At 45.2% G+C, this 12,143-nt stretch overlaps 1 protein-coding gene across 1 annotated transcript in view; it reads right to left on the bottom strand.

The window, feature by feature from the left end:
- Positions 1-8,975, bottom strand: part of TRIT1 (tRNA isopentenyltransferase 1) — a 43,211-nt gene extending 34,236 nt beyond the window's left edge. Inside the window, exon 1 of the mRNA XM_003815413.6 lies at positions 8,349-8,975. Within this exon, the coding sequence (XP_003815461.1) occupies positions 8,349-8,522 (174 nt within the window). The 5' untranslated portion in view covers positions 8,523-8,975. The remainder of the gene's footprint in view (positions 1-8,348) is intronic.
- Positions 8,976-12,143: the final 3,168 nt, after the last annotated feature.

Genomic DNA, 12,143 nt, shown 5'->3' with positions numbered 1-12,143 from the left:
GGAGTTCGAGACCAGCCTGACCAACATGGTGAAACCCTGTCTCTACCAAAAATACAAAAATTAGCCAGGCGTGGTGGCATGCGTCTGTAATCCCAGCTACTCAGGAGGCTAAGGCAGGAGACTTGCTTGAACCCGGGAGGTGGAGGTTGCAGTGAGCTGAGATTGCGCCACTGCACTCCAGCCTGGGTGACAGAGCGAGACTCTGTCTCGAAAAAAAAAATAGACTTACTACCACTTCCCTCTTTAAAACCTCAAACCTCATGGCATGACTTTTGAGGGCCTCAAAAATTTGTTCCCAGGGTCTATATTTTTAGTTTTACCTCCTACCACTGTCCCTCAAGTACCCTCTATGCCAGATAGTTGCTGGTCATTCCTTGAAAACATACCATGCATTTTCTTAACTTTGCCCGTACTGTTCTTTTGTCAGTAATATTATTCTTCCCACTTCCCTGCTTGATAAAATGTACACAGTGGTACAGAGGAAAAGAATGGGATGGAGGATGAATGAATAAATAAATAAGAGTTAGAGGAAAAAGTATAAAACAGCATGGAGATGAGGATTTAATAAAGTAATTTTTGGTAGGGATGAGACAATAACAGCACCCACGTCAAAAGGCTACGGTAAGGATATTAGATAATATTTGTCAAACTTTTAGAACTGCCTGACATATATATTATTCTTGCTATTATCTTCAGTAGTATAATTATTATGATCATTCCTGTAATGAGGGCTTGAACTCTGACTGCCACAATGAGGGAGGTACAGGGAGGCTGCTACTCACAAGCAGAGCCCCAAAGGGATCAAGAGGCCAACAGGATCCTGGTCTGATTCAAGTTTCTGAGGAATCCAAAACTACACAGAAAAACAAAACCAATTCCATTAAATCATAATGGAGCACATATGTGAATTCCTATATACCCCAAGTAACTTTTACTCCTCAAATATATATTTCTTTTTGAAGTGGAGCTGCTTCAACACCCTGCCTCAGGCACTGAAACATCAGGGTAGCACTCATCCTCATGAATCTGAATCTGCAAGCCTCATCTGTGCTCTCCTATGGTTTCCTGTTTGGCCAGTAGTCACTTCTCCTTCCTTATATAACACAGATTTGACTCCAAAGTTCTCCCTGTAGGTGCAAAAACATGACCACATATGTACAATATACACAGCTTAATACTGCAGCCAAAGGAAAACTAAATTCACTTACAATGGAGGTGAACCAAGGGACCTAGAAACTCATTATTTATATGTGTATCTATCTATCTATCTATCTATCTATCTATCTATCTATCTATCTATCTATCTATATGAATGATGAGTCGAAAATTTTGAGATTTCCTTTTTAGCCTCTTGTAAGTCTCAGTCCTTCTAAAAGACTGCCTTTGGCTGGGTGTAGTGGCTCACGCTTGTAATCACAGCACTTTGAGAGGCCGAGGCTGGCGGATCACCTGAGGTCAGGAGATCGAGACCATCCTGGCTAACACGGTGAAACCCTGTCTCTACTAAAAATACAAAAAATTAGCCAGGCATGGTGGCGGGCGCCTGTAGTCCCAGCTACTCAGGAGGCTGAGGCAGGAGAATGGCTAGAACTTGGGAGGCTTAGGTTGCAGTGGGCCGAGATGGAGTCACTGCACTCCAGCCTGGGTGACACAGCAAGACTCCATCTCAAAAAAAAAAAAAACAAAAAAAAAAGGACTGCCTTTGTCAGTTGTGGCAAATACCTTCCAGATAGACCCCTTTTCTCCTGGTTAATGGGTCTTCAAAAAAAAAAAAAACAGGTCTTCAAGCCTTTTATTTCACATTTTATTAAGCCACTGTGATCCACCATCCCATCTCTCCTTTCATATCCCTCCCCCAAGCATCCCATATCTCCCTTAATCAGACAGTCTTTTGGTACAAACACTGCTCCTACAGTATGTCCCAAAGCAAACCAAAAGAATACAGAGGCCAGGTGGGGTAGCTCATGCCTGTAATCCTAGCACTTTGGGAGGCCAATGCAGGAGGATCACTTGGGGCCAAGAGTGTTCAAGATCAGCCTGGGCAACATGGTGCTTCTATTAAAAAAAAAAAAAAAAAGGCCGGGCGCGGTGGCTCACGCCTGTAATCCCAGCACTTTGGGAGGCCGAGGCGGGCGGATCACGAGGTCAGGAGATCGAGACCATCCTGGCTAACACGGTGAAACCCCGTCTCTACTAAAAATACAAAAAATTAGCCGGGCGTGGTAGCGGGCGCCTGTAGTCCCAGCTACTCGGGAGGCTGAGGCAGGAGAATGGCGTGAACCCAGGAGGCGGAGCTTGCAGTGAGCCGAGATCGCGCCACTGCACTCCAGCCTGGGCGACAGAGCGAGACTCCATCTCAAAAAAAAAAAAAAAAAAAAAAAAGAACAAAGAGCTCCACATCTATTGGATGACGAGATGACACATATTCTGCTTGCTTACTAGTCAGACTGCCAAAAATCATTTGTTTCTCCTCTTGTAGGTTTAAACAAACACAAAAGGAACTGTGCTCCTATGTACGGCTACTGCTTCTCCACAGGACTTGAAAAACTGAGGCATTAGAGACACTTCCTCTCTATAAACCCGAACAAAACACTTTGTTTCTTTTCTCTTAGCATATAGTTGGTAGTTTGTATTTCCAGGCCATCATTGTACATGTTTGGCAAGGGCCTTCAATTTTCTCGGTACAATGTTTCATCCAGTCACTGAAGGCCCGGCATTGTACCTGGAATTTACAAGCCAAGAAAAAGACTCAGACTGAAAAGAAGACCTTCGGTATCATCTTCCTGAAATATATCAGACTCTACAAATGAGTTAGAAGACCCAGATCCAATTCCCAGTGTCTTGCAGTGTGATCTCTAGACAGCTCTTTAATCTTCTGTAGCTCCAGTTTTTCCATCCTGGAAAACAGGGATTGTATTACCTGTCCCTCCTTGAATTCAGACTCTTACTACTGAATGAGAATATTTTTATTTCTATAATTTGTGAAACAACTAGCATTCAGAAGACTCAGAAAATAAAGCACAAATGTTGTTTCTCACTTCTGTCAGAATGGCCATGTAGAAATCCTCAGCAAAACCCAAGAGAAATCCCAAAGAAGGTAATCCCCTCAGAAAGTAGTTCTGACTTCCCAATCCACAACTACCTTGCATAAGAATCATGGAAGGGCATGTGTTTTCAGGACCTCCTGGGGCTGTGTCATAGAAAAAAAAAGAAAAAGAAAAAAGAACACTGGGAAGAAAGAGGACAGGCAGTACCTTCAGATGCTAGATGGCTACAGAAGCAAGTCACTGCATATCAGGCTACCTGAAGAAATGATCACCATAGACACAATACCTTTAACAACCCCATTGTAGTTTTACCTCAAAGCTTAAAGTACTTATTCAATGTTTACAAAAACAAATACTTTCTCTGGATAGGAACTGCCCTGTAGGTGCTGTAGGGTTGACCTTGGGTAGGTGTTGCCTTGGATGACCCTACATTTTAAAGCAGGACAAAGGGATGACAAAAGCAGTATAAAGTACGAGACAATTTAACATTTAAGATAGTGTTGTACAATAGTTTCTGAGTTACTGGTACACTTCTGAATAGAAAATTTTCAGCAGCACACCAAAAGGAATTATTAAAATGCAAATATTGGTTTTAAAAAACCCAATTTAGAAACTTGAAAAAACTTTCTAGTGATCACACTTTCTATTTGGTCACCCTTTGGTGTGTTACAACAAAGAAGTTTACTGTTCTGTCTAGGCTCTCCACAAGTCCAAGTTTACCCTTTGTTCCAATAAACACTATCTGTCTTTGATACGAACTTGACATTAGATTCTATTAATATCTCTTAGCTGCAGCAAATTTTATCCCCAAAGTACATCAGGTGGCTTCCAGTCAGCTCAACACTCCACTTGACAGATATCACTATGAATTAACACTGTGATTTACAATATGAATCCTAAAATACATCTTTTTCCTGATCAAAATGTTGCACACTCCTAAGAAGGATAACTGGCATACAAGTTAAAAACTCCCGGCCTGGCGCAGTGGCTCATGCCTGTAATCTCAGCATTTTGGGAGGCCGAGGCTGGCGGATCCCGAGGTCAAGAGATCGAGACCATCCTAGCTAACACAGTGAAACCCCGTCTCTATTAAAAATACAAAAAATTAGCCAGGCGTGGTGGCACACGCTCATAGTCCCAGCTACTCGGGAGGCTGAGGCAGGAGAATCGCTTGAACATGGGAGGCAGAGGTTGCAGTGAGCCAAGATCATGAGCCTGGGTGACAGAGCGAGACTCCATCTTAAAACGAACAAACAAACAAACAAACAAATAAAAAACTCCCTACTGATTGAACCCCACAGCCCCTGGTCATCTTAAAGGAAATGGCTTTGTGTAGCAGATATGCCACTGGGCATGGAAAGCAGACACTTTCATGTTCAGACTCCAGGTCTGCTACTTATTCTAAGACCTTAGGCCTATTTTCTTAACTGTGAAGTGATAATATCCATTTTATGAGACTATTGTGAGGATTTTAAATATATATATATATATTTATCACCAGCACAGTGTTCCATGCCTATAGTCCCAGCTACTTGAGACAGGAGGACTGCTTGAACTCAGGAGTTCAAAGTTATAGCAGTGCCAGGCGCAGTGTGTCACACCTGTAATCCCAGCCCTTTGGGAGGCCAAGGCAGGCGGATCACCTGAGGTCAGGAGTTCCAGACCAGCCTGGCCAACATGGTGAAACCCCAACTCTACTAATAATACAAAATTAGCCAGGTGCAGTGGTACATGCCTGTAGTCCCAGCTACTAGGGAGGGTGAGGCAGGAGAATCACTTAACCTGGGAAGTGGAGGTTGCAGTGAGCCAAGATGGTGTCATTGCACTCCAGCCTGGGCCACAATAGCGAAACTCCATCTCAAAAAAAAAAAGAAAAAAAAGGTCAGGCATGGTGGCTCACGCCTGTAATCCCAGCATTTTGGGAGGTCGAGGTGGGCAGATCACGAGGTCAAGAGATCAAGACGATCGTGGCCAACATGGTGAAACCCCATCTCTACTAAAAATACAAAAATTAGCTGGGCCTGGTGGCATGTGCCTGTAGTCCCAGCTGCTCGGGAGGCTGAGGGAGGACAATCACTGGAATCCTGGAGGCGGAGGTTGCAGTGAGCTGAGACAGTGCCACTGTACTCCAGCCTAGTGACAGAGCAATACTCCGTCTCAAAACAACAACAACAACAACAAAAACAAAGTTATAGCAGTGAGCTATGATCACACCACTGCATTCCAGCCGGGGCAACAGAGCAAGACCTCAAATAAAAAAAAAAAAAAAAGAAGAAACTGTAAACATTTGGTAAACAGTGCTTTGCAAATTTGAGTTGTTGATATTTATTATTGCTTTGCCTGTGGAGTTACTTGAAATTGAAAATGTTATTTCAAGTAGCTGGTGATTCAACATCAACAATATCATTTTGTTTACATGTTTACCAAATACTACTGAGTCAACCTCAAGTTACTGAAAAGCAGCATCTCCTTTCACTGGTTGAAAACACAAGTTGGGCCAGGCGCAGTGGCTCATGCCTGGAATCCCAGCACTTTGGGAGGCCAAGGCGGGCGGATCATGAGGTCAAGAGTTTGAGACTAGCCTGGCCAACATGATGAAACCCTATCTCTACTAAGAATACAAAAATTAGCCGAGCATGGTGGCGGGCGTCTGTAATTCCAGCTACTCGGGAGGCTGAGGCAGAAGAATTGCTTGAACCTGGGAGGCAGAGGGGGCAGTGAGCAGAGATTGCGCCACTGCACTCCAGCCTGGGCGACAGAGCAAGACTCCGTTTCAAAAAAAAAAAAAAGAAAAGAAAAAAGATGGAAAGAAACATTTCTATGGTACACAGCTATGAGTAACGAGACATAATAGCTACTATAGAGCTATATCCAACCCTCACTGCCAGAACCCAGTAACCTGCTTAAAAACAGATGTAAGGCTGGGTGCAGTGCCTCACACCTGTAATCCTAGCACTTTGGGAGGCTGGAGCGGGTGGATCACCTGAGGTCAGGAGTTCGAGACCAGTCTGGCCAACATGGCGAAACTCCGTCTCTACTAAAAATACAAAACTTAGCTGGGTGTGGGACAGGTGCCTGTCCCTCACCCTAATCCCAGCTACTTGGGAGGCTGAGGCAGGAGAATCCTTGAACCCAGGAGGCAGAGGTTGCAGTGAGTCAAGATCGCGCCACTGCACTCCAGCCTGGGCAACAAGAGCGAAACCCTGTCTCCAAAAAAAAAAAAAAAAAAGAAGAAAGAAATGATAGAACATAAATATTGGCATGGACCTTAGGTGTCATCAGTGTAACTCCATCTTACTGAAACTCTTATTACTTAAGTCTCTGAGGTATCAGACCAAAGATCTACTATTATACCATTCTTGGATATTTTTTATCCAAGTACCATACGTACTGCTCACAAATGAATGTTCCTTACACACTGCCTTCATCATGTTGCTCATCTCACATTCCATATCTGCAATTGAACAGTCTCCTTTTACTATCCTACCTACACACTATGGCCATTTCACCTTCTAAATCTTCATCTTCATTCATGTTCCTTTTTTTTTTTAAGACTAGTCATGTACAGTAGTGAGAAAGGGCCAAAGAGTAGAAAAGGGAGTTCCATCTGTAACTGACTGTGAACAATCAACTGAGACAACTCAATACCTTTGGACCAGCTTCATGTTCTTTCCTTTAATAAGCTTTTTCTTCTTTCTTACCTATCCAAACTTGACCTATTTTTCAAGCCCTTTTTCAGAGAGCTTTCCATACTAAGCCAGCCTTCGATAATTTCTCCTGTCTCAGAAATTCTATAATACTTGTCATAAAATCTAGCATCTGTAGTCTCTCTCCTCCCATCATCTTGCAAATCCATTAATATCTCTGTCCAAACATTTATTAGCTCTGCCTTGTTTTATGTTCAGCTGGACTAAAACTCAAGGGCAGAAATTATGATTTTGTCTCTCCAGTAGGGCCTTGCAGAAGATAGCAGCTACTGTATTTTTAGCTCTTATTATGTGCCATATATTGTATTAAGTACTGCACATACTTTATCTCATTTAATCATCACAATAATGTTGTGTTATTAATATTATTCTTCCTACTTTACAGAAGAAGAAACAAAGGCATGAAGAGGTTAGGCTATAGCTGCATATCTTGGAAAAGACAGCTGGGATTTGAGGTAAATTGTCTTCTGAAGCTGGCACAAAGTAGACTGCAAACAAATTATTTTTTGAATTATCCGATCGTTTCATGTGTGCTGATGGTCTTGTCATGCCACATAAACTAATGAAAGCAGAAACTATGCCCACTGGCTTCTGGGTGAGTTGGGGAAAGGAACTGCCCTTCTTTGCTGAGTACTCATCAGGTGCTATGTTCAGTGCCAGGCATTTCATGTTCAACATCTCATTTACTCTGTGAAGACTCATAACTGTAAATTCTCTTCAACAAATAGCTGCTGTAGTTCCTCCATCAGAGATTTACCCAAAATGTCACCCACTACCCACTCTTAATGGAGCAAAATGCTCCCAGATGTGATGTACACCCCTTCTGGGCCTCCCAGTTCGAAGAAGAGGACAAAGCCCCTTCAACTTTAAATCAGCCATTATGATTTAAAACCTCTACTTAAAAAAGCATTTACCACAAGTCTGGCCTTATTCCGGACAGGGCACTCTGTTCTTCGTTCTAACGCTCATGATCCCATTTATTAAGCACTATAACCTTGTGCGGTAGGTGACATTTTCCTCACTTCACGGATATATAAAATAACGTCCAAATAAACGACATTGTTGATCCGAAGTCACATGGCCAATGGCAGATTCAGGACTAGAATCCAGGTCTCCTGACTGTCAACCCTATTCCACTCCCCCAGCAGACACCATAGGTGGTATCCAATTTATCCTGATCTCGCTGGGTTAGGGTTAGAGTTACAACAAAAGCTCTGGAATAATTTTTATTCAAAAGATATTTACTGGATACCTATCTGTCGACCTTGTAGGTTCAAATACCATGTCTTCCACTTATTCGCTATGTGACATGGAAAAAAATCGTTTCACCTCCCTAAGCCCCAATTCCTTTCTCCATAAAAGGAGATAATAGTATCTACCAAATAGTAACGTCGTGAGAAGTTGATGAGACGATGATAAGGGAAACATCTGGCACTGTGTCTGGCATGCGGCGGGTGCTTAGTAAGTATGGGCTCCCTTTACCTACCCCCTCCGCCCCTACAAGCCTCGGGGTTCACCCTTTAAGACCTTTGCCACAGGGTGTCCACGCGGCCTCCGGGGTCCCCAGGCGCCCGGGCCAGCCGCACTGCCATACCTGCATGGAGTCAGCGCTGACGATCTCACCGCCGAGCCGCTGGCCTAGCTGCAACGCCAGCGTGGATTTGCCGGTGCCCGTGGCCCCGAGAATCACTACAAGAGGTAGGGTCCGTTGCAGGCCCCTGAGCCCACTGCCCACAGGAACTGCTCGTGCAGCCGCCACGGACGCCATCTTATGGCAGTCTGCGCTTGCGCCGGAGCAGCTGTCCCCATGGCAACCGTCTATGCGCCTGCGCGGATCTCAGGCTTTGTAGCGAGGTTGCTTAGGGAGGAGGGAGCGGCAGGACCCAGGCGACATGACTGCAGTCAACTAACTGGTGTCAGAACCTCAACTACCCGCCGTCTTTTTTTTTTTTCTTCTTATTTGGAGACGGGGTCTCCCTCTGTCGCCCGGGCTGGAGTGCAGTGGCGCGATCTCGGCTCACTGCAACCTCCGCCTTCTGGGTTCAAGAGATTCTCCTGCCTCAGCCTCCCGAGTAGCTGGGACTACAGGCGCCCACCACCATGCCCGGCTGATTTTTTGTATTTTAGTAGACACGAAGTTTCACCGTGTTGCCCAGGGTGGTCTCGAACTCCTGAGCTCAGGCAGTCCACCCGCCTCGGCCTCCCAAAGTGCTGGGATTACAGGCGTGCGCCACTGCGCCAGACCACCTGCCGTCTTAAATGGTAGATGGCAACCCTATCTAAATAGATCCGTCCCTATTATTCTTTCACAGCACTCAAGTTATTTTTCTTTACAGTACTTGTTACAATATAAAATTATAAATAGGTCTCTTGTTTTTTTGTCTGACTTATTGGGACAAATTCTGCCTAGATCATTGCTGTATCTCCAGTGTCTAGCACAGTACCTGGTACCCAAGAGACACCCAATACTTGTTCAATGAAGAGGAGAATGACCTGCCGGTCTAGTGCCCGGGGCAGTAAGCTCAGAGGTGTGGCATTCTCCAGAATGAGGTCTGCCCAGTTCTCAGGCCAGGGCAGCTGCTCTAATATTTTCATCCCATAGTACGACCTCATACTCAATCACAAAGCAAACCTTTGGCCCGGCACAGTGGCTCACGCTTGTAATCCCAGCATATTGGGAGGCCAAGGCTGGTGGATCACCTGAGGTTAGGTGTTCAAGACCAGCCTGACTAACATTGTAAAACCCCGTCTCTACTAAAAATACAAAAATTAGCCGGGCGTGGTGGCGCATGCCTTTAATCCCAGCTACTTGGGAGGCTGAGGCATGGGAACCGGGGAAACGGAGGTTGCAGTGAGCCGAGATCGCGCCATTGCACTCCAAACCTGGGCAACAAGAGCGGAACTCCGTCCCAAACAAAACAAAACAAAACAAAACAAAAAAACAGAAGGCAAACATTTTCATCTCCTTGGCCAAAGAATGCAACATGTGGAGTGAGAACAGAGAAAAACAAGCAAGTAAACTACAATCCGCAAAATAGGAAAGGGAAAAGGAACGCAGGTAGAAAGGATTAAAGTTGGCCGGGAGCCGTGGCTCACGCCTGTAAACCCAGCACTTTGAGAGGCCGAGGCGGGTGGATCACCTGAGGTCAGGAGTTCGAGACCAGCCCGACCAACATGGTGAAACCCCGTCTTTACTAAAAATACAAAATTAACTGGGCATGGTGGTGCACACCTGTAATCCCAGCTCTTGGGAGGCTAAGACAGGAGAATCACTTGAACCGGGAGGCGTAAGTTGCAGTGAGCCAAGATCATGCCATTGCACTCCAGCCTGGGCAACAAGAGCTAAATTCCTTCTTAAATAAATAAATAGCCAGGCGCGGTGGCTCACACTTGTAATCCCAGCACTTTGGAAGGCCAAGGCATGTGGATCACAAGGTCAGGAGTTCAAGACCAGCCTGGCCAACATGGTGAAACCCTGTCTCTACTAAAAATACAAAAATTAGCCACGCGTGCTGATGGCGTATGCCTGTAATCCCAGCTACGCGGGAGGCAGGAGAATCACTTGAAGCCGGAAGCCGGAGGTTGCAGTAAGTCGAGATCAGCCACTGCACTCCAGCCTGGGCGACAGAGCAAGACTCAGTCTCAAAAAAAAAAAAAAAAAAGAAAAAGAAAAAAGAAAGAAAGGATTAAAGTTGTAGCAACCCTGAGGTTAAAATGGAGGTGGAAAAAATTAGGACCAGAGAGGACCAAAATTCCAGAGACCACACCATTTTAAGAAAGGCCTTTGGAGTCATATAGAGCTGGGTTCAAATCCCAGCTCTGCCATTTATCAGCTCTGTGAACTTCATTAACTTCACCTCTTTTTTTTTTTTTGAGACAGGATCTTGCTCTGTTGCCCAGGCTGCAGCGCAGTGGTGCAATCAATCACAGCTCACTGCAGCCTTGGCCTCCTGAGCTCAAACAATCCTCCCACTCAGCACCCGATCACCCCACCCCAGCTGGGACTGCAGACCCATACCACCACGCCTACTATTTTTTTTTTCTTTTTGAGAGATGAGGTCTTGCTATGTTGCCCAGGCTGGTGACCGACTCCTGGGCTCAAGTGATCCTCCTGCCTGGGCCTCCTAAACTGCTGGGATTACAGAAGTGAGCCAGCACTTCTGGCCTAACTTTACCTCTTAACCTCGGTGTTCTTATCTTTAAATTCCTCTAAAGATTGCCATGAGGAGAAAATGAAGTAATATCTGAAGAGTGCCTGCTACAATGCCCTGGCACATAACACCCACTATTGGTTGAACACTTTGTGTTATTATAATGGTAACACCCCATCTGCCTCTCTAAAGAGGTAAAAGCAGCAGCCTAAGGGCAGAGAAATTTTCAGTAATGTGTAAAGGTGCCTAAATACCTATTCTACTAACCCCTTGTTAGCCAATTTAAGAGTTCTAGGCCAGGCGCAGTGGCTCACGCCTGTAATCCCAGCACTTTGGGAGGCCGAGGCGGGTGGATCACAAGGTCAGGAGATCGAGACCATCCTGGCTAACAAGGTGAAACCCCGTCTCTACTAAAAAAATACAAAAAACTAGCCAGGCTTGGCGGCGTGCACCTATAGTCCCAACTACTCGTGAGGCTGAGGCAGGAGGATGGCGTGAACCCGGGAGGCGCAGCTTGCAGTGAGCTGAGATCGCGCAACTGCACTCCAGCCTGGGCGACAGAGCGAGACTCTGTCTCAAAAAAAAAAAAAAAAAGAGTTATAATTGCTTTTTCACTGAGATTGGCTCTAACTCTCAGGTCATATCACCAGGATCCCCTGGGCCAAAGGAGTGACCCCTGCAAGTTTCAAGCATTTGACAGGCCTGCTGGAATGACTGCTAATACATTTATCAATCACTTGAATCCCCATTGGCATAATGACCACTCTTGCAGATCCAGCCTAAACCTTGTTGCCACGTACATTGTTTGGAGAATACCGGTTCCCAGTTCTGGGTCCCCTGTCCCTCCTTTTCTCAATCCAGCCTGCTTTGATCAAAAGCCCTGTTCTCTCCAATTTGTAGTACCCGCCTGGGGCTGGGTTTAAAATGGAGATGCATGGCCACATATTGGCAGACACTCTCACATGATGGTTGTTAACTGTAGAACCTTTGCCTGGAGACTTTCAGAGGGTACAGTTACCATGACAACCACCAGAAAGATGGCAGGCCAGAGAAATGATGCAATTAAAGGAAAAGGGAGGCTGATTTCATGATGACAATCTGACCATGACAGAGTATGCTCACTCACAGATGGGATAGCACTGTCTAAGTCATGAACCAGGTGACTATTACCAGAAAGAGAAAAAAAGATGGGGGTGGAATTTAACACCAAGAGACCAGAAGATGAAGAGACTCGTTAC

The sequence above is a fragment of the Pan paniscus genome, chromosome 1, assembly GCF_029289425.2.
Source record: "Pan paniscus chromosome 1, NHGRI_mPanPan1-v2.0_pri, whole genome shotgun sequence".
Taxonomy (NCBI): Eukaryota; Metazoa; Chordata; class Mammalia; order Primates; family Hominidae; genus Pan; species Pan paniscus.
Note: the sequence above shows the minus strand (reverse complement) of the source record. Positions and strands in the feature narration are given on the sequence as shown.